This window comes from Sciurus vulgaris, assembly GCF_902686455.1.
Source record: "Sciurus vulgaris genome assembly, chromosome: 1".
Classification (NCBI taxonomy): Eukaryota; Metazoa; Chordata; class Mammalia; order Rodentia; family Sciuridae; genus Sciurus; species Sciurus vulgaris.
In genome coordinates this window covers 23959544-23980192 of record NC_136461.1, presented here as the reverse complement: position 1 = coordinate 23980192, position 20649 = coordinate 23959544, and the positions used below count along the sequence as shown (strand labels likewise).

The following is a 20649-nucleotide window of genomic DNA, read 5'->3' as shown; positions in this document are numbered from 1 at the left end:
CGTCAGCTAGGTGGTGGAGCCGGGATTCAAGCCCAGGCTTCTCTGACCCTCAGGCCACCCTTGATAATGACATTTAGTTATTGGGGTTAGTATTGGTCATAGCCTCATGTACTTGGCATTGGCCCTGAGCCAGGCACTGTGCTAAGCATTCTGTCCCTGCTGGGCCATGTGACCCTCCTGACAATTCTAGAAGGCAGGTTCTAGCTAGTGCCCATTTTATAGGTGGGAAAACTGAGGGTAATAGCAAGAGAGGTGGCAGTGGCACAAGCAGTCACCTGTATCTGAGTCCCACAGCCTCTCGCTCATGACTTCACCTTTGTCAGCTGCAGGGTCCCAACACAGGTGAGGAACCCAGTTCCCTATGCATCCTTCTCTCCTGCTGTCCTTCCAGGCTGAAGGGGAAAATCCATGAGACCAACCTGACCTATGAAGACTTTCCGACCTCCAAGTACACGGGTCCCCTGCAGTACACCATCTGGAAGTCCCTGTTCCAGGACATCCACCCAGGTGAGCTTCCTCTGCCCCTCGCGGAGAGGCTGGCAGGGCATAGGGGGCATGGGGGAAACGATCTGTGTGGGCTGAAGCCAGGAGCACAAGGTCTCAGCCAGCCCAGCCCAGGTCCTAAACACAGCCTGGGGGCAGGGCAGGGAAGGAGCCCACGCTGTGCCCTAGGACCTGTGCTGAGCACCACAGTCGCTCATCCTGATGGATCCGCAGAGGACCCTGTGAGGCCATTCTGTCCCCAGGGGCGAGGTTCAGGTGCTCCTTCATCAACCACAGGGTCGCATCTCAGTGACCCTGGTGAGGCGAAAATACCCCGAGTCAGAAACGCCTTTAACACACCTCACCTAAGAGCGCCCGGCGTAGCAGCAGTGCTGCGGAGTATTATTGGTTGTTTCCCCTTGGGATCATGTGGCTGGCGCGGCGCCCCAGCTCATGCCTCTGCCCAGAATCGCTGCACATGGCCAACCACAGGAAGAGGTCAGAATTCAAAATTTGAAATACATTCTACTGAATGCCCGTCATGTTCACGGCAACATAGTTGAAAACTTGTAAGTTGGGGGCTTTCTGTACCGAGGCTCTGTCACCTGACTTGTCATCAAGTCGCTGTGTACACATGGCACACATCAAGCACCTTGCCTGTACCGGACACTGTTGCGGATGCTAGAGGTGGAACGTGAGCAAAATAGGCAAAGTCCTGCCCTGTGGATTTTACATTCTGGGGTGTGAGCAAGTAAACAGGAGTGAAAAAGTAAATCAAAACCAAAAACACACCTAGTGTCTTGTAGTATACGAGACGTGGACAGGAGAGAGATTTCAGATAGGAGCCAGAGAAGACCCCACTGAGAAAGGGACATCAAAGGGAAGACCTGAAGGAAGTGGGCGAACCATGTAGGCATCTGAGGGAAGAGGGCTCCTGCGGTGGAAACAGCAAGTGCAAAGGCCCTGAGGCAGAAGCTTGCCTGGCAATTCAAGGAACAGTAAGGAACCTAGTGTGGCTGGAGTGGAATGAATGAGAGGAAGAGTAGCGAAGAGGTCTGGACGGCAGCAGTAACCAGACCATAAGGGCCCACAGACCAGCTCTAGGACTTTGAATTCTATATTGAGTGAGGAGGGGACTATTGGAGGGTTTGGGCAGTGAAGTGACCTGAGTCTACTTAAGTTTTAAAGAGCCCCTGTGGCTACTGGATTGAGAATAGACAGAGGAGGTAAAGAGCGGCGCTGGGGACTTGGATAGGAAACCACTGCATAACCCAGGTGAGAGGTGCTGGTGACTGGGAGTGGGATAGTGGCCCTGGAGTAGGTGACAGTGGCCAGATTGTGGATCTATTTTGAAGTGAGATCCAGCAGGACTTGCTAACAAATTGGGTCTCAGGTGTGAGAGAAAGGAAGTAAAGAGGACAGAACATCAGCCAGGGCGTCTGGAAGCATGGACTGTCGCATGCACAGTTTGCAGTGTTTGAAAGGCACTGAAACCACAGATCTGCATCCAGGAGGAAGTCGGGCCTGGTGTCATCAGCCGATGGCCAGCCCTGAATGGGCCGGATGGGGTCACCTGGGAAGTTAGGATAGAAAAGAGAGGGGGCCACTGTAACATCTGGAGCACTGGATTGTTCCTGAAAGTCACGGACAGGAGGGACCCAGCCAAGGAGACCGAGAAGGAGCAGTCAGAGGCAGGAGGGCAGAGGATGTGTTTCCAGAAGAGTGGATCCCGGGGGCCGGGGCTGCTGAGCCAAGCACGGGAGAACCCCAAACAGACCATCTTCACGTTTAGCAACACGGAGATCATTAGTGACCTTGACAAGAGCTATATTGGTGAAGCGATGGGGCAAAGGCCTGACTGGAGCCCATCCAAGAGAGTAGTAGAGACAGCAGGCGGAGACAATGCTTTCAAGGAATTTTATGAAAGGGAAGGAGAGAGACTGTTGGCGTGGCTATTTTTGCAAGAGAGAAGGAATAGCAGCCTATTCATGAGTCGATGGCAAAGAGCCAGTAGAGGGGCAGAATCAAGAGGGAGAAACCGGATGCGGTGGTGCACGCCTGTAATCCCAGTGGTCTGGGAGGCTGAGGCAGGAGGATTGCAAGTTTGAGGCTGGCCTCAGCAACTTAACAAGATCCTGTCTCAAAATAAAAAATGAAAAGGGCTGGGGATGTGGCTCAGTGGTAAAGTGCCCTTGAGTTCAGTCCTCAGAACCATGCAGCATGGCCCTGGCGGGATCTGCTGCCTGCTGAGGGGCAATCTCTGCTGGGAACCCACACAGTCTATCTCCAAGAGCTTGGAGAAGCAGAGCAGAGGCGGGAGCTTGTGGGAATGGCCCTCTGATGGCGTCACCTTCCCAGTGAGGTGGGAAGGGAAGCTGTCAGCTGAGATGGGGAGGAGGTGACAGGTTTGCAGAGAGAGGAGAAAGCAGGTTCTAGAGCATTAGCAGACCCTGGAGCTGGGAGACCGGTTCTTTCCTGGAACCACCCAGCTGAAACCACAGGGCAGATTCAAGCCGTAGGCAGTGGGGACCCCGATTGTGCCTGAGTCAGCACCATGCCCTGGAGAGGTGGCATACAGATAAAGTAGGGAGTGTGCCCCAAGAAGCGGGTACTGTCACTTTTTCAGATGAAGAAACCAAGGCGCAAAGCTCTTAGAAGCTTGTCCATGGTCACAACCTGTAAAAGGTACAGCCAGTCTTTAAAGCCCGTGTCAGACCCCGGAGCCTGGAACCTTGCCAGCTCAGCTAACTACCCATTCTCTAGCTTCACACACCAGATGCGAGCCGCTGGGGAGACTGAGGCTCAGAGAGGCTCCCTGACTTTCTAAGGCCACACAGGAGTCAGAGTTCTTCCCCCCGTCTGGATTATTTTTTTACTCTACGAGGAGTAAAAATCCTTCAAGACATTCCCAGGAGTCAGGAAAGAAAGGCAAGCAACCAGATCCTAACAGTCCAATGGGACAAGGCTATGACCAGGGACTCACATGTACCATGGAAGCCCAGAAGGGGCAACTGGAGGCTCTGGGTGGGGGAGGTGGGAGGCCAGGGAAGCAGAACAGATGGTGTGTGAGCTGAGGGCTGAAGGCCAAGGAGTGGCTGGGCAGGGGCGGGAGTGACCCCAGGGCGTTCACAGTTGAGTCCCTGAGGGACAGAGAGGGGTTGGGACAGTTACTGAATGTGTGCCAGACCACAAAGCCCGGCTCCCCACAGGTGGCTGAGGCCTCGTCTGATGTGTCCTTACTGACTTCATGGGAGCCAGTGGAGGCTGATATGGTTCTCTGCTCCCCTGGAGAGAGGAGGCAAGGCTGGAGGAAGGGCTCATTTCCTAGCAGACGGAGTAGGAGTTCTGGGCTGCCCTCCCGGGGCGGAGGCCACAGTATGCTCCCAGCCCTGGGGCATCTCCACACGGGACCCAGGAGGTTGAGGGCCCCTGGAGGGAGGCAGGAATCCCAGGCTCCTGTTCTCCTCAGCCACAGGCCAGGGGGCTTCTTGCACAGGTGGCCTGGGAGCTCTTAGCCTCGGGCTACCTGCTGCATCCTCATTGGCACAAAGAGGCAGGCTAGACGCCACCGCCTGCCCTGCCAGGGCCCCTCATCCTCCCGTCCATATCCCACTCAGCTACACTGCACTCCCTTCAGGTCTTAAGGGAGCCCTGTTCTCCCGCCTGCACACTCTTTAGGGCCCCCCGCACCATCCTCAGTCTTTACGGACACCCCCTACTCTCCTTCATATCTTAGTTTTTAAGCTCCTCCTCTGAGAAGCCTTCCTGGATTCCTCCACATGGCCCTGCTTGGGCTCTCCTGGCCTTGCTGTTTCCTTTTTATCTGTGTGGCTGTCTCTCTCTCCAGCTGTGAGCTCTGAAGGCTCAGGGCCTGGGGCCAATTCATCCCCAGCAGCCAGCACAGTCAGTATTTGATGATGAATGAAGAAAGGAACAAGCCTTAGCCTACTTCTGCTTCTGGAACAGTGCCTTGCCTATAGTAGGTGCTCAGTAAATGCTGAGAGAAGGAACAAGACCAGTTCTTCCTCCCAGCCTCAGCTTCCTTCTCTGAATGACAGGACGCCAGTGTTCCTTTCTTCTTCAGAAGTGAGCAGACACATGGGGAATCTGCTGACTGCCCAGGGGCAAGGTTTCTTATCAGGCCACAGTCCTGGGCACAGCAGGATGCTTAGCAGCGCTCTGACCTCTATCCACTAGATGCCACAGCCCCGCCCCTCATTGTAACTACCCAAAGTATCTCTTGATGTGGCTTAATGTCCCTTGGAAAGAAAAACTGCCCCTGTTGAACATTGCTGCAGTAGAACTAAGGGAGCAACTGTGTGCCCCAAACGTCCCACCCAGAGCAGAGGCCCCGGGACTTCAGAGAACAGTGACCCTGTTGCCTGGGCCCCTTCCTTTGTCTGTGAGGCCTGTGAAGTCACTCTGGCTCCTCTGCCAGCACCAGAGCCCTTTATGTCCAAATGGAGCGGTGCCCCTAGGGACCTCGCCCATGGGTTCTAGCAGCTTCCCGCCTGCCCCTCCCCTATGGCTCTGGCTTCCTATTGGTCATTTGAGAAGCCATCTAGCACCTGTCTCACCCTGCTCTGGACTCCCCTCCACCCCTCACCCCCCACCGGGGCCTCACACTGGGAAGCCCTCCTCTCCCTGCCCACCCGCAACTGGCCGGCTCCCCAGAGGGCCAGGCAGCCTATTGTCCCAAGGAACCAGACACTGCTCCTGTCCCTCCTGCTGCCTCCCCACCCCCAGGCGGCCCTCTCCCCACCCCCTGCTCATCTGAATCCCATCATTTTGAGTCCCAGCCCCCCCCCCCCCATCTGAGCCTTAGTTTTCTCACCTGTCCAACAGGGATAGTCACATTTACTTCCCAGGTTACATATAAGAAATTTAAATTGGGGACAGCGATCTTACAACTTAGTGAGTGCTTGACCTTCAGATGGTTCCTCATCCTGCTGAACAGGCTTTCTGGAGCCACATGAAGGAAAGAGCACTGGGTGAAAGACCCCAGCTCTGGTCGTAACTCTGCTTCCCCCAGGGGGCAACCTGAGCAAATCACTTAATGCGAAGAGCCTTAGTTTTCTCTCCTGAAAAATGGGGGTACAGTAATTGGCACTCCTAGGACTACTGTCCACCACAAGTGGAGGGTATGCAGATGTTTTTTGATGCCCGCTCAGGCAGCTGCAGGCCTGAGTAGGTGGGAGGACTTGGGGACCTGCGGCCTGGTTTTAAAGGCCTGGCTGCAAAAAAGAGCTGATACATTTCCTGTCCCTCAGGCCTCTGCAGCTGACCCCATGGTCCTTGAGAACAAAGAGACAAGCCACGGGGCTGCCAAGGGGTGGTGCTGAGCGGGGCCTTGGGTGGTAGGTGACCAGGGGCCGGGACACGTTCCCTGGGGTCTTCACAGTCCTGAATGCCTTTTGACCTGGAGGTCTCAGAGAGGCTTCAAGGACCAAGAACACACCTGGAGACCAGACCTCACCTCGGCACCTCGTGCTTAGCTTTCTGTGTTGGTAGATTCAGGTCCCACGACCTAGAAATGAGCCCTGACCTGCAAGATAGTGAGACAGGGGAAGGATGGAGGAAAGCCCCAGGCGGAGACTGACTTCCCAGTGGGGGAGAAGGCATTGCCACATCCCCTCTGGCCTTGACTTTGGGGCTGGAAAAGCCTCCCTAGAATCAGAGCGCCCCTTCCCGAGGAGAACCCCAGGCCTGGCTGGGTCCCACCCAGAGTGGGGACCCTCCACTGCAGGACGGAAGGCGGGGGTCAGGATTTCCTCTGCCCTGTGGGTGCCTCTCTGTTCACCTTCCCAGAACCATCCGGAGTCCTTGGAGCCCTTCCCAGTGGCCCAGAAGTAAGTGGCCACGTGGTCCTGGAGGCTTGAGAGTCTGAAGCTGTTTCCAGGGGTGCTTGCCAGTCCCCCCAGGTCCTTCTTCTCCAAGCCCTTGTTTCTGCCTGTTGCTGGTCCTTCTCCCATCATCCTGCACACCTCAGATAGGAGGGCCACCATCACCCAGGCAGGGCCCCTTCCCCCTGCCCTTCTCCCCTCTGTGCAGACACATCCCACTGCCCGCAGCGGTGACCCCATCTGTGTCTGATTAAGTTCTTGTCTCCCTGGCTCTCCTCCACACACACCCCTCCACCTCCTCCCTCCTGCCCCCCTGTGGGAATTGCCCGCATTCCAAGGGGCGGGAGTCTTCTGACTCTGACCCGCTGCCCTGGGATCAGCCAGACTGTGGGCGAAGTCTTCATCTGATGACAGCCGGCGCCTTTCTCCCCGGCTCCCCCTCGTTAGGTCCCGGATGGAGGACTGTGTCTCCTCTGGCCCCTCTGTTCACAGAGCTCACAGTGTGCACACAGCCGTCAGCCTCCCAAGAGCAGGAGAGAAGAATGGAAAGGGCAAGGCTGAGTTTGCGCCTGACAGATCGTGGAAGGGACTTGCTCTAGGGCCGCGGTCAGCTTGATAGTGGGTGTGCGAGCAGGAGCACAGTTCAGGACGGTCATCATCATTGAGCCATTTCATTTCTCTGCCTGTCGCAGCCCACCAGCAACCGAAGTGAGGGGTAGTGTGCCAGCTGTGTCATCTTGTCCCTGCCCACCAGATACAGAAGGCCAGGGAAGTGGATTGCGAAGTCCTTCACCCTGAGGAGCACGTGGCAGGATCCTTGTCCCCTCTCTGGCTCTGGCCTGGAAATGGCCATGGGGCCTTAGGGGAGCCCAGCCTCAGGAGGTTCCTCTCCTCCTCTGGCTTGTTATCAGCTCCCTGGGGAGACAGAGTAAACAGAGGTCTTGACAAGAGTCTGTGAGATTTGAGATGAGACCTGCTAAGCCGGTAAGGCCAGCCTGGAGGCAGGTGACCCAGCCTGCACCACCTGCCCAGCAAAAACAGGGTCAACCTAATTTGGAGAGTGTTTCCAGAAGCCTGGCCTGTGCCGGATCCTGTGCTAAGCACTGGGCACGCGGGAGGGCCGAGGTTGCCAGGATTCAGTCCTCACCCTCCTGGGGCAAAGACATGAGTCCAGGAGCGTGGACATGGCTCGGGAACTTCAGAGGAAGGGGAGCTCAACTGCTGGCCACCAGGAAGACTCCAAGGACGGCCTTAGAGCAGAGCCCCCTGGACCTGGTTATGGCAGCAAAAAGGAGGCGGTAGGGGGAACCGAGGAGCGAAGGCTTTGGGCCGGAGAGAGGCAGGCGGGCTGAGAGATGGACGTCAGGGCCGGACTGTGCTGGCCTTGATCGGTCCCAGCTCCTCTCTGGTCTCAGTTTTCCTGTGTCAAATGGAAGAATTTGACTTAGAAGTAGTTTTCAATCTTTTCAGACACATTGTCTATTTAATTTATAACGTTCCAAAGATCATCTAACCTCACCCCCATTTCAAGTCTATATACACTATACACACACACACACTGACTAGAATATAATAGAAAATAGAAGGAAATTATTTATAATAAAATATTTTGTATGTCAGCATGTAGAAGCTCACTCAGAACCACACTAGAAAACTTAAGGAAGTATTCCAGTGCCCACATTATAGGGAAAACACCTTCTGCCTCAAATGTGGTCCTATACAGATAGCTTTATATCAGCCCTTAGAGATGTATTTTCCAGAAAAGCTAACAATTCTTAGTTAAGTTCCAAACAAACAGTGTAGCCGGATGCAGTGGCACAGACATGTAATCCCAGCTACTTGAGAGGCTGAAGCAGGATCCCAAGTTCAGAGCCACCTTGACAATTTAGTGAGACCCTGTCTCAAAATAAAAAGGGCTGTGGATGCAGCTCAGTGGCACAGCCCCTTGGTTCAATAAAAAAGAAAAAAATCAGCCGGGCACTGTGGCGCACACCTGTAATCCCAGCAGCTCAGGAGTCTTAGGCAAGAGGATTGTCGTGAGTTCAAACCAGCCTGAGCAATTTAGCAGAGTCCCCCATCTCTAAATAAAATATAAAAAGGGCTGGGGATGTGGCTCAGTGGTTAAGCACCCCTGGGTTCAATTCCTGGTCCAAAAAAAAGGAAAAAAAATCAACTTTGCCTCAGTTTGGTAATTGTATTCCAAAAACTGCAGTGTATATTAAAATTGTAAAAAATATTTCATGTTTATACATACAATAGAGTTAGTTTGTAGTTTCAGATCATTATAAAGAAGCCTTCATACACATGACTGGTGGGACATTTGAAAATCCCTGGTGGGGGGTGCGCTGAACTGTCCTGGTCATTTCATTGGGTGGTCCCTGGATCCCTCCTGTCAGAGACAACCCAAACACCCTCACAAATTCCCACAATACCTCTAGGGGGCAGTAGCACCTGAAAAATCTTGAACCTTCACAGCTCTGAAATTCTAATTCTCTATTTCTAATTCTACAAATATTTGTGGAATGCTCACTACCTGCCTTGCCCTGGGCATCAGGCAGTGACCCAGAGCCATGGCCCCTGCTCCTTTGCTGCCTAGTGTAAAGCTAGAAGGACCTCAGCAGTTAGCCTTCCTTTTTTTACAGAGAAGGAAGATGAGGCCCAGAGAAGACAAGCTTATATTCAAGGTCACACAGCAGATCGATCAGTGGCCTCCTGGGGGACCCCCGGAATCCTGTATTTAGGAAGGCACCTCTTAATGGGTCCACAGCCTTCTCCCCACTGACCTCTCTTTCTTCCACCCCTCATAGTGCCAGCTGCCCTGACCCTAGACCCTGGCACTGCCCACCAGCGCCTGATCCTGTCTGATGACTGCACCATCGTGGCCTACGGCAACCTGCACCCACAGCCCCTGCAGGACTCACCGAAGCGCTTTGACGTGGAGGTGTCGGTGCTGGGCTCCGAGGCCTTCAGTAGTGGCGTCCATTACTGGGAAGTGGTGGTGGCAGAGAAGACCCAGTGGGTGATCGGGCTGGCCCACGAGGCCGCGAGCCGCAAGGGCAGCATCCAGATCCAGCCCAGCCGCGGCTTCTACTGCATCGTCATGCATGACGGCAACCAGTACAGCGCCTGCACGGAGCCCTGGACGCGGCTCAACGTCCGGGACAGGCTGGACAAGGTGGGCGTCTTCCTGGACTACGACCAGGGCTTGCTCATCTTCTACAACGCCGACGACATGTCCTGGCTCTACACCTTCCGGGAGAAGTTCCCTGGCAAGCTCTGCTCCTACTTCAGCCCTGGCCAGAGCCACGCCAATGGCAAGAACGTCCAGCCACTGCGCATCAACACCGTCCGCATCTAGGCCAGCAGGACTCTGCCTGCACACAGGAGGCCTGGACCCAGGCCCACCTGGTCACTCTCAGCCCTCAGGCCAGTTGTTCACCCTTGGACCTCCGTTGCCCTGTCTGTGACACGGATGGAGATTGTGCTCCGTGAGCCCTAAGCTCTCTTCCAGCATTAAAGTTCTGTAAGCTCTGACCTTGCTGGGGACGTGACGTGGCTTCTCTTCAGGGCCGCCCCCGCCTGGCCCTTCTCCCCATCCCCTCAGGGGAAGGGCATTACCTCCCGTGTCTCCCTCCTGCCCAGCTGCCTGGGCCTCAGGATGTGTTGGATGTGGTCAGTGGTTGACAGCCTGAAAGACAGAATCCTCTTATGCCCGTGGCCTAAGACTTGCTAGTGATGGTGTCTTACTCTTGACCCCAGCCTGCTGTGGACACAGGCAGTGGCTGGTCCTAGGGTTGTCTCAGAACCACCCTTTCAAGCCCCCCCACATGCCAAGAGCTGTGTGGTCCCTGGTTTCCCACTGTCGTACAAAGCAGAGAGAGTGCTGTGGCTGTGGAAGATACCTAGTAGTTGAGGCCACTTGTTCGTTACCATATCACCATGTCACCACCTTCCTGCTCAAAATCTAAGGGCAGGATGAGGGCACCCTGGAGACCCCAGGTAGAGCACAACAGCTAACAGTGCCTGCAGGACAGCAAGCATCACTGGATGATCAAGGTCCCCAGCAGCTCTGGACTCCATTCCAGCCACCCCTTGCAGCCAGGCCTCTGTGGCCTGCTAGGGCACAGAAAGGCTGCTGGGAGCAGTTGTTTTCATCCGGCCCTGAACCCTGGGAGGGGCTGTTGGCTGAGACACCCCCCTCTTCAGACTTGGCATCTGTCTCACTTAGGATCCTGCTGCCGAAACAAGAGCCACTTTAGTCGGCTCAATTAGATAAGGATTCATTACCAGCTCCCTGGGCACTTGCTCTAGAAGGGCTGGAAGGGAGCAGTGGAGTCCTTGCTGAATTTCCAGGAATAACTCCAGCAGCCAGATGCATCCTGTCATGACCAGGGAAGCTGCTCCCCCCTGCAGGAAGCCACTATATCAGAAGCCGCTGCCTGCAGCACTGTGCCCCCTCTGTCACCGTCCATGCCAGCAAATGGATGTCCTGAGGCCTGCCTCTCTTCCACTAACTCAGGTCCCCAATCCATATTTCTACAAGGGATTCTCTACCTTGACCGCACGGGAATCTGGGAAATGTAGTTTCCCTCTTTCCAGCTTCAACCATATGAAAAGGGCCCTAGATGAAAGTTAGCCTGGGTATCAGGCAAGCACGTTGCATTTTCTGCCACAGCATCCATCACGAAGCACTCCAGAGAGACGAGTCCACCTGGAGGACGTGGCTTCGAAGCAGCAGAACCTGGAGGTGCCCTGCCCTGCCCTGCCTAGAGGTGGCAACCTGGGAGCGTGCCCGCAAGATTGCAGAGTTCTCACAAGTCCTGGGGCCTCAACTCTGTGGGGTCTCAGCACACTCCTCAGAAAGGAGCCCGAGGAGCTGAACTTGAGGGGCTCCCGCTCCGACTGCCATGCACTGGGCCTCCCCTGAGCAAGAGTAAACCTCAGCCCTGCCCAGCCCTCAGCTCCCAGAGTCTGGGCCACCCCCAGCAGTATTTTTATTTAAAATGTTTCCCATTTTGTGAGTTATGATAAATTTGTATTAAATTAAAGTTACAGGACACCAGTGGTCAGTTCCATTCATTCTGACAAACACAAAGTCCTGCTTGTTCCGTCCCAGGCAGTAAGGGTACTTGAGAGTAGCCAGTCCACAAAGCAGCCCTGCTGGGTAAAGAGCCTTCTGCTCATTCTTCAGAGAAGGAAAAGAGTCCCAGAGTTCACACTGGAGAGTGAAAACTGCGTTCTAGGCCAATACACTACAACCTATCTGGAAACTTACCAGCCAAGGAGAACCAGTCTTTGCCTGGGAGAGCTGGGGGTATTCTTAGGAGCAGGCAGAGAGCTCACATGACAGTGGCAAGTCTGATCTCTGGAACTCTAAAGACCTGGCCTCAAGTTCAGGCTCCATCACTGTGTGATTTTAGAAAAATGACTTAACCTCTCTCAGCCTTGCTTGCCCCACAGATAAAATGGGAATCATAACACCAACCTCACATGATTTATTGGTAAGCGATAGATGGCTTGGGGAGGACCTGACTCCTGGAGTCAGTGCCTGGAGCTGTGTGGGTTTTCCGAATCTCTGCACTGGCTCTGACCCTGAGAAAACCATCTTCCTCCTTGAGGACAGGCCCCTGTAGTCCAGGAAAGTCCCCAGGTCTGCTGTGTGAAAAGGCTCCATCCCACCTCGACTGATGGGGAAGCAGCCTGTCCAGGAGCCAGGGCCCCGCACACGGTCACAGGCTGGGCACACTGGCAGCAGCAAGGCCCCCGGGCCCTGTGCAGTTGTGTAATGCAACATCCTTGGCTGGTCATGGTCCATTCCTCCATCTCCTCACCTGCAGGATGAGGGAGGTGAGACCGGATGCTCTGAGGCACTGGGTGGATCTTCATCTGTGGCCTGGAGGTGGGAAGAGAGGAGAGGGACCCCACCCAACCCTGACTGTGGTTCTAGGAAGGGGACGCGAGCCAGGGGCTGTTGGCAGGGTGGATGGAGGGGCCCTGATGAGCCGGTGAGAGCAGCCCAGTTTGCAGCTGTGTGTGCGCGAGGGGGGTGGGATTTAAGACTGGAGTATCCACGAGACACCCCCAACCTTTCAGATCCCTGTGCTCCCCCAAACCCTTCCACTTGTGCTGTTCCGCGTTCCCTCCGGGATGTCTTTGCTCTGTCTCCTCCTTCAGGGGGAGCAACCCCAAGAGAAATGTCTGCACAAGTGTCCGGAGATGACTGAAAGAAATGAGGGTTGTCAGGCCAGGAGCCCCTCCCACACTGCAGGCAGTTAGGAGGAGGGTCAGCATGGATCTCATCCTGGGCAGGAAGGGGTTGATTGAGTGGCAGCAACCCCTCGGAGTCCCCTGTGTCCTCAGCAAGCAAAGTGCTGGTGCATTTTACACTTTCACCACCGAGACAAGCCCATGAGGTTAGTGTCATTACCTTGGTGTTTCAGCGAGGAAGCTCTGCTTCCCAGGGGACCCACAGCTATTACTCAGCAGAGTGGGAAATCAAACCAGGTCCAGCTAAAGCTAAAGCCACACTGTTCGCTGGATCTCTCTGGAAATGCTCGTCAGCTTTGAGAACTGCTTCAGCAACAGGCAGCAGCCACCAGAACTGGGATCCCCCTAGGCTTCAAAGGGAGCTTAAACCATTGTGGAACAGTGCAATCATGAGTCAAGTCTTAATTACAAGCAGAGCATCTTATGACTCCTTGGTTCAGGGGTGGACTCATGAAGACCCCATGTGACCGTAAGCAGGACCCTCTTTCCTGCTGTTCATCTACTGCCAGGGTCCAGCACTGATGGTCCAGAATACTGTTTGTCTAATGTTGGGTCCTGCAGCTGGGCCTGCTCAGCGCCTAAGAAGCCCATTATATCTGAGTCCTTCTCTCTGCAGTGCAGCAGAGACAGAAAACAACAGAGATGGCCCAAGACTTCCTCAAGGGTTCCGGGAGCCCACCTTCCCTCCTGCCAGGGAGCCATTTGCTGAGGCTGACTGCTCACGCCTGGCAGCACTCCTGGCTTCCTCCCCGCCTGTCTACCTCTTGGTCCCACTCACCACCCCACATCATCCCCAGGAGATCAGCTGCCAGGGCTGGAAGGTGGGAGAGGACGTGGGTACTGACCAAGGTGCTGAACCGAATCGTCACTGTGTCGGGTCATGGTTATTTCTCTTACGGTGGGACCGGTGATTCTCTCTAGGAGTTTTGAACCACATAAAGAAACAGGGGAGGGTGGACAGCAGAGCAAGAAGGGGCAGGGCACTGTGGAGGCACCACCAGGAGACTCAGTTTCCGAACAATAGCAAGACAGGGAGACATGCCTATTTTGGTTTATGTGTGTTCATTTTCCTGTTTTTCATTTCTATCTTTATGAAATCCTGTGTTCTTTGCACTGAGCACAAAATAGGACAGTCTTCAAAACTTCAGCAGTTCTGTTGTATCCTGATTATGAAATGCTCCTCCCTCGCTCTAGGAATTAGGTGAAGTGGGAAGAGGCTGCACTTTGGCTCAGAGCTACAGGGCTTTCCTACCCTGGTGACGTGACAAGGGAGGACCTTTCAGGAAGCTGGAGTCAAGCACAGAGCCCCAGGTCCTGGCGAACTCCCCAAAACAGTGGACCTGGATGTGATCAAGTCCGAATGCTGGAGGAGCCTGGGTAACCCTCCCACCCCACTAGAAGCTCAGAGAGGGTCAGTCTCTTACTCAAGGTACACAGCATGAGGCAGACTGACACCAGAACCCAGGTGTCACCGTTCCCAGCCAGCATGCCAGGGAGAACGGCCAGTTGAGAGGCCCAGCCTCGTCAACAAAAGGAGGCTGCAAAGGCAGGCCAAGGAGGGAGGGACTCGGAGCAGGGCCTTGATTCTTCAAAGGCACGGGCACAGGGGTGCTTATCAGAATTGGGCTGCAGTGCCTCAGAGACAAGAGGAAGGGACAAAAGGGTGACAGAATTGGGAAGTCCTCTCAGGTGGGGGCCGCCCAGCTGGATGTGCCTGTCAGCACCGCAGGCCCCAGGACAGCTGCTGAGAGCCCAAGACTCTCAACTGCACTGCGTTACAGATAGGAGAACTGAGGCCAGATGGGAAGGCACCAGCCTGTGAGACGGTCAGGCCAAGCCCAGCCTCCTGACTCCTAGCCTCAGCTCCGCTCAGGCAATCGCCAGTCTGCCCGTGTGGATCCCCGTGCCCTCTCCTCTCAACTGGAAACCTGAAGTTCAAGCAGAAGGGAATGAGCAGGATCCCACAGCCAAGCACCAGGAGCTGGATGCCCTTCCTCTGTCCTCCTCCACAGGGAGAAGGGAGGGTTCTGGACCCCAAGGCCTCCTCCTGGGCAGAGCCAGCCGGTGTCTGCCCACACCAGGTGCCTCCCTCGCTGGCAGCAGAGTCCAGAATCAGCACCAGCTGCAGCAAGGACAAAACCCAACTTAGGCAGCTGCTGGAGCTTCAGGGAGTCCCAGGCAAGTGAGGGCAGCAGGACCAATGGCCCAACCTCATGGCACTTGGGTCAGCCCTGGGACCTTAGGTTGCTGGACGGTTTAAGAGTCTTTTCTCCTCAGGAAATGGGCTTTCCCCCCTTCAGCTCTGTAGGCTGAGCCACTCGACCTGTTTCTCTGCCCACTGCTATTCAGGCCAAAGCCCCCCCTGACCTACCAACCAGGAGCAAGGTCCTGGGGTCCAGTGACTCTGTTCTTTCTATTGGGGTAGGAAGATGAAGATAAAGGTCCCCAGAGTCCCCAGGAAAAGCAGAGACAGGCCAGAGGTGTGAGGCCGTGGGTGGAGACCTGGGCAAACCTTGTTCTGTCCCTGACTTGCCAGTGACCTTGGATGGCCCCCTTCATTTCCACCTTAAGAGTTAGCAAGAGGGATGAAGAGGGATGGGCGGCCCTGAGCCTTGGCAGCGCCCCCTTCAAAGGTTCGAGCCTGAAACAACTTCATAGAGTTTGCCTGATAGTCCCCGCCCCCTTCGGCTTCCCCTTCCCGCTTTGGGGGTCTCCTTCTGTCACACTCTCGGAATGCTCCTCCACCTAACTTACCCTCCTGTGTTCCCCACACAGGAGGGAAAGATTACAGAGGAGGGGAGAGAGGGAGAAGGGACTTCCTGTGACACCATGTGGGCAGCGCTACAGCAGCCGTCACTCTGTGGACACAGACTGGGCTAGAAATGGCAGGGCTCCCGGTCACCGAGCCAGTCGTCCCACTCTTGGTCGGGCCCTTCGCCCCCCGACCCCCAGCACAGCCCCTCAGCCTTTCTGTTCACAGGCACCTCCTCCCTGGGAGGGAAAAACCACATGTAATGTTAGGAGCAGAGCACCTAGGTGTCTGACATCCAAACGGAGAGGAGTCAGCATATTTTTGTCCTTTGTGCATCTGATTTTGGAAGACTCCTTCCTCTCCTGCCCAGAAAGCCCAGGCCCTACTTTGCCTTCCTGTTAAAATCTTACGCTTTAGGGCTGGGTCGTAGCTCAATGGTAAAGTGTTTGCCTAGCATGTGTGAGGCCCTGGGATTGACCCCCAGCATCACACAAAAACAATCTTACCCTTCACGTCCCACTCAAGGCAGCCTGTGCCATTGTCCTGTCCAACCCACCGAATTCATTGTCCTGGTCTCGGAAACCTTCCAGGTCTCCCCCTACTACTGGGCCATAAGCATATTAAAGCATGAACCATGGCCTGCGCTTCTGCGTCTGAGTACAGAAAAGGGCCTCAAAAAATGTGAGCTGGCTGCAACTGGAATCCTACGGACCAGAGGCAACCCCTCCCTAGGGGTGCTCAGATGGAAGCTGAGTGCCCAGCGGGAGCCTCGCTGACCATTCCCACCAGACTGTGTGCAGAGCCAACCGGGGGAAAATGGCAGAGACTAAGAACGTGTTGGGCTGCTTTTAAGACAAATTAAAAAATAACTTATGTTCATTGTTTTTTAAAAAAATCCAATAGATGTAAGAGTAGAAAGTAGACAGTTCCTTCATCCCACTCCCGGAAGTCAGCAGCTGCTAACAGTTGGTGTGGGTCCTTTCAGGCGTTTTTGCTTATACATAAACAAAAATGTCATTTTCTTTTACAAAAACATGATCATTCTTCACATTACTGTTCTTCATCTTTTGATGCATTTTGTAGTAAATTTCTTCAGTGGGCTTGTGGGTCAAAAGGTTTGCTCATTTACTATGTATTGCTTTCAGGCTGGGAGTGTAACACAATGGTAGTGTCTGCATAGCATGAGCAAGGCCCTGGGTTCAATCCCTCGTCCCATAAAAATTTTTTAACCAAGTATTGATTTTCTGGGTGATTTTGTTTTTTGTAACATGCTCATTATAGAAAATTTGGAAAATACAGTCAAGACCCCCAAAGTAAAATCGCCCTTCAGTCACTGACCAGAGGCAACCACTGCTAGAATCTGAGTGATAAGGTTCACAGTCTTTTGGCTCCAGGATTGTATTTTACAAAAACTGAAGCATGCTCTACCTGTTGTTTTACAGCCTGGCTTTTTTTTTTCCCCCACTTAATAAAAGACTGAGCATTTGTCCATGTTGTTAGTCTTCCCGGCGTCAGACCTCAGGGCCCCCTGGAAGCCTACTTGTTGCTGCAGCAGGTGGGCGGAGCCCTGTCACTCCAGGACGCAACCTCTGCCTCCAGCTCCCTTTCAGGAATGAAATGCCCTGGAAGGTACTAAGCACCTGCTGCCTCCATTCCTCCCAAACAGAAGTCCCAGTGCCAGTTGATGGAGACGCAGCTCCTTGCAACTGTGCCACTGCTGCCCCGAGGTGCAGTCAGTGCCTGCCCGCCCCTTCCCCTTCCACTTCCCCGGACCCTGGGCTCCCCCAGTAATGCTGCCAATCTAAGAGCCAGAGTGGGGAAGAGGTGGGGGTCTGGGTGGTCCATAACTGTGAGGCAGAGGAGGGCCTCTAGATTCAAGGGGGCCAGTGTGGGACAGAGCAGAGTTTGGAGGCAGGGAGACCAGAGAGAAGGCTGCAAGGCTGGGGGGCGCGGAAGCATGGGTGGGGTGAAAGCTGGAAGAGGTGAGCAAGCAGGGATTTCTCCCAGGGCCCTGAGGGCTGTTTCAAAGCTGGATTATTCATCCTTCCCTGTTTCACAGAGTCCCAGAGAGAACAGAGATGGCTTTGCTGGCTTTGCCACCTCCCAGCTGGGAAATCTTTTTCTTTTCTTTTCTTGGTTTTTTTTTTTTTTTTTTTTGGTACCAGTGAACTCAGAGGCACTTGACCACTGAGCCACATCCCCAGCCCTATTTTGTTTTTTTTTATTTAGAGACAGAGTCTCACTGAGTTGCTTAGCGCCTGGCTGTTGCTGAGGCTGGTTTCGAACTCACGGTCCTCCTGCCTCAGCCTCCTAAGTGGCTGGGATTTACAGGTGTGCGCCACCGTGCTGGGCTCCAGCTGGGTAACCTTGAACAAGACGTTTCACCTCACCAGACTCTTTTCCCATTTGAAAAATAGAAATGAAAATATCTACCCTTGTTGTGAGTACCAAAGGCATCCACATAATAGTAATAGCTAATGAGAGTTAGAATTTACTCAGGGACACCCAGGTGCCAGGTGTTATCTTTCTGGGATGGGCCCCATGCCTGGCTCATGGTAAGTGTTCAGAACATGCTTGTGGGGAAACATTTGGATAGCAAGGAGGCTGATGGTGTGTAGACCTGAGTTCAAATCCTGCCTCTGTCCCTTACCAACTTCTTTTTAATTTATTTTTTATTTAGAGACAGGGTCTTGCTAAGTTGTTTAGGGCCTTGCTAAGTAGTTGAGGTTGGCCTCAAATCTGTGATCCTCCTGCCTCAGCCTCCCAAGTTACTGGGACTATAGGAATGTACCACCACACCTGGCACCAACTTTTTAACCTCAGAGAAGCGGCCTCTGGTAAATGGTGATGGCAGAGTACCTGGCCAGGTTGGAAGAGGAAAGGCCCATAAAGCACCTGTGCTAGCAGTGATCTCTCCTTGTAGTCCACAAACACGGACCAAGCACCTGCCAATGCCAAACGCTGGGAGAAAGTGCTATTGGCCACTTGCCCAAGGCCATGCGATCTTTGCATCCAAGTCGTTCTTGCCCAGGACCGTGTCTCCTCCATGTTGTGGGAGCCCAGGGTTTCCTGGGTCGTGGCTGTGGAGGGCAGGGCACAGCCTGCCCTGGGAGGGCAGTCCTCTACCCCCGCCCTGATGCCACCGCCCCTTTGGCCAGATGTGGGTGGTGTGCACCATCCCGGTGCTGGTCTGCTCATCCTCTCTTCTGGTTGTCAGCTGCATCTCATGGAAAATGTGCCACCAGAGGTCCTGGATCACCTGTCCCCGCCCAACGTCCTCATGAGGGGTCCAGACAAGCTACTCAAGAACCACAGTGATGGAGAGGATCTCTTTAACTGTTCGTCTCCTCATGCCAAACACCCAGGCAAAGCCCTGTCATGTCTGCAAGTGCACGAAAGTGGGACATTTGGATGTGCCGTTGCGGGGACTCCCTGGAGGCATTGAGGGATGACGTGCCTAGCTGGATAAAGACTCACAAAGGCCACAACCATGGCACATGGTCTCACTGACTTCCCTGCCCTTGTTCAGGTTCTTCTGGACACAACTCACTGTCCCCCCTTGGGTCAAGGAAGGTCCATTCTGACATGCCTGTGACCGTTTCCCGGAACGACAGTGGGCCAAGGCTGCCCCTGGCCTCACGCTGCCGCCCTGCTTCCCTGGGACCCCAGAGCCTGGTGCCTCCACAGGAAACCTTACCAAGGAGCAGGAGACTGGACGGAGGCATCACTGGCTTCATCCCAGCTGGGAGATGACTTGTCACATCATCCAGGTTCGCGGCCCTCGGAGCTTTCCGCTTCTCGTGTCTTGAAGCATCCATGTCACCTGTGCTTGTCTGAGGTGATGGCCTCCCCAGAGGTGGCTCTCACACAGCTGATTTTAAAAGCCCAGGATTCTCACAGCTGCCCCAGATCTCAACAGGGCTTGCCTTCCGGCCACAGGGTCACGGCTTCTTCCACTCATCCCATGATACCCAAGTGTGTGCCGTGTGCCAGGCACGCCGAATGCTGAGATCACAACAAATGAGACCCAGAACCAGGGGTCGGAACAGAACGATGACAACAGGGTAAGAAAAGTGCTTGGATGAGGCTCATGGCCTGTGGGGCACAAGGCAGCCAGAGGAGGAGGATCAGGGACGGCTTCCGAGACCTGGCATCGAAGCCGAGGGCGGGAGCCTGCCGGAAGGAAGGGGTGATCCAGGCAGAAGGGACAGTACGTACAACGCAGGGGCCAGCGAACTGGAGGCCGTCTCTGGTCTTATAAATAAAGTTTTACTGAAACAGCCATGTCCAGTCATTTAGTCACTTACTATTTCCTGGCTGCTTTTGCTCTGCACAGCAGAATGCCGTAGTTGCAAGAGAAACCCTGTAGATTACAAAGCAAAAAAGGTATTTCCCTCTGGCCCTTGAAAGGTGTGCTGACCCCTCAGGTTAGAGAGTTTATGCTACTGTTATGGTTTACATAGGAGGTGTCTCCCAGAAGCTCTCCTGTGAGACCATGCAAGAAGGTTCAGAAGAGAAATGATCTGGCTGTGAGAGTCTTAACCCAATCAGTGAACTAATCCCCTCTTGGGATGAACTGAGTGGTAACTGATGTGGTGGGGTGTGGCTGGAGGAGGTGGGGATTGGGCGTGGCTTTGGGTATATATTTGTATCTGGGAGTGGAGAGTCTCTTTCTCTCTCCCCCTCCCCCTCCCCCAACCCCTCTCCCTCTCCCTCTCTGCTCTCTGATCACAATGTGAGCTGCTTCCCTCTGCCACCCCTTCCACTGTGATGTTCAGTCTCACCTCGAGCCCTGAGGAATGGAGCTGGCCTTCTATGGACTAAGACCTCTGAAACTGTGAGCCCTCAAATAAACTTTTCCTCCTCTACATTTGTGCTGGTGGATGGGTCTTTTTGTCACAGCAGTGAACTGACTGACTAAAGCAGCCGCGTCTTAGGGAAGAGAGCTGGAGGGCAGGAGCCGGACTTAAGTAGTAGACCGCTCATGAGTACTTTTCTTGAAGCCGTAGTGGATTGGTCTGGAGCAGATACACCTGATTTAAGCTGAGATTATCAAATGCTCTGGTCTCAGGAATTAACGTGGAATGTCAAGTCCAGAAACGGAGCTCAGTCACATTAATTTCTGTGAACCTCCACTACTGAGGCCCCCTTAATTGCCGGCTCCTTCCCCAGACTGGTGAACTGACATTTCCGTTGATTCAGAAGGCACTTGCCATCAACTCCCCTAAACTTTAATTTTCATCTTCTGTCAAAGTAGTTTCCATTACTTTCGATGAAGAAAACTTTTCATTAAAGAAATGAAGA

General features: G+C 54.1%; 1 protein-coding gene across 1 annotated transcript in view; it reads left to right on the top strand.

The window, feature by feature from the left end:
- The window catches only part of TRIM62 (tripartite motif containing 62), a 30132-nt gene extending 18744 nt beyond the window's left edge, over nt 1–11388 (top strand). Inside the window, exons 5-6 of the mRNA XM_079138888.1 lie at nt 392–507; nt 9134–11388. Of these exons, the coding sequence (XP_078995014.1) occupies nt 392–507; nt 9134–9684 (667 nt within the window). The 3' untranslated portion in view covers nt 9685–11388. The remainder of the gene's footprint in view (nt 1–391; nt 508–9133) is intronic.
- Nucleotides 11389–20649: the final 9261 nt, after the last annotated feature.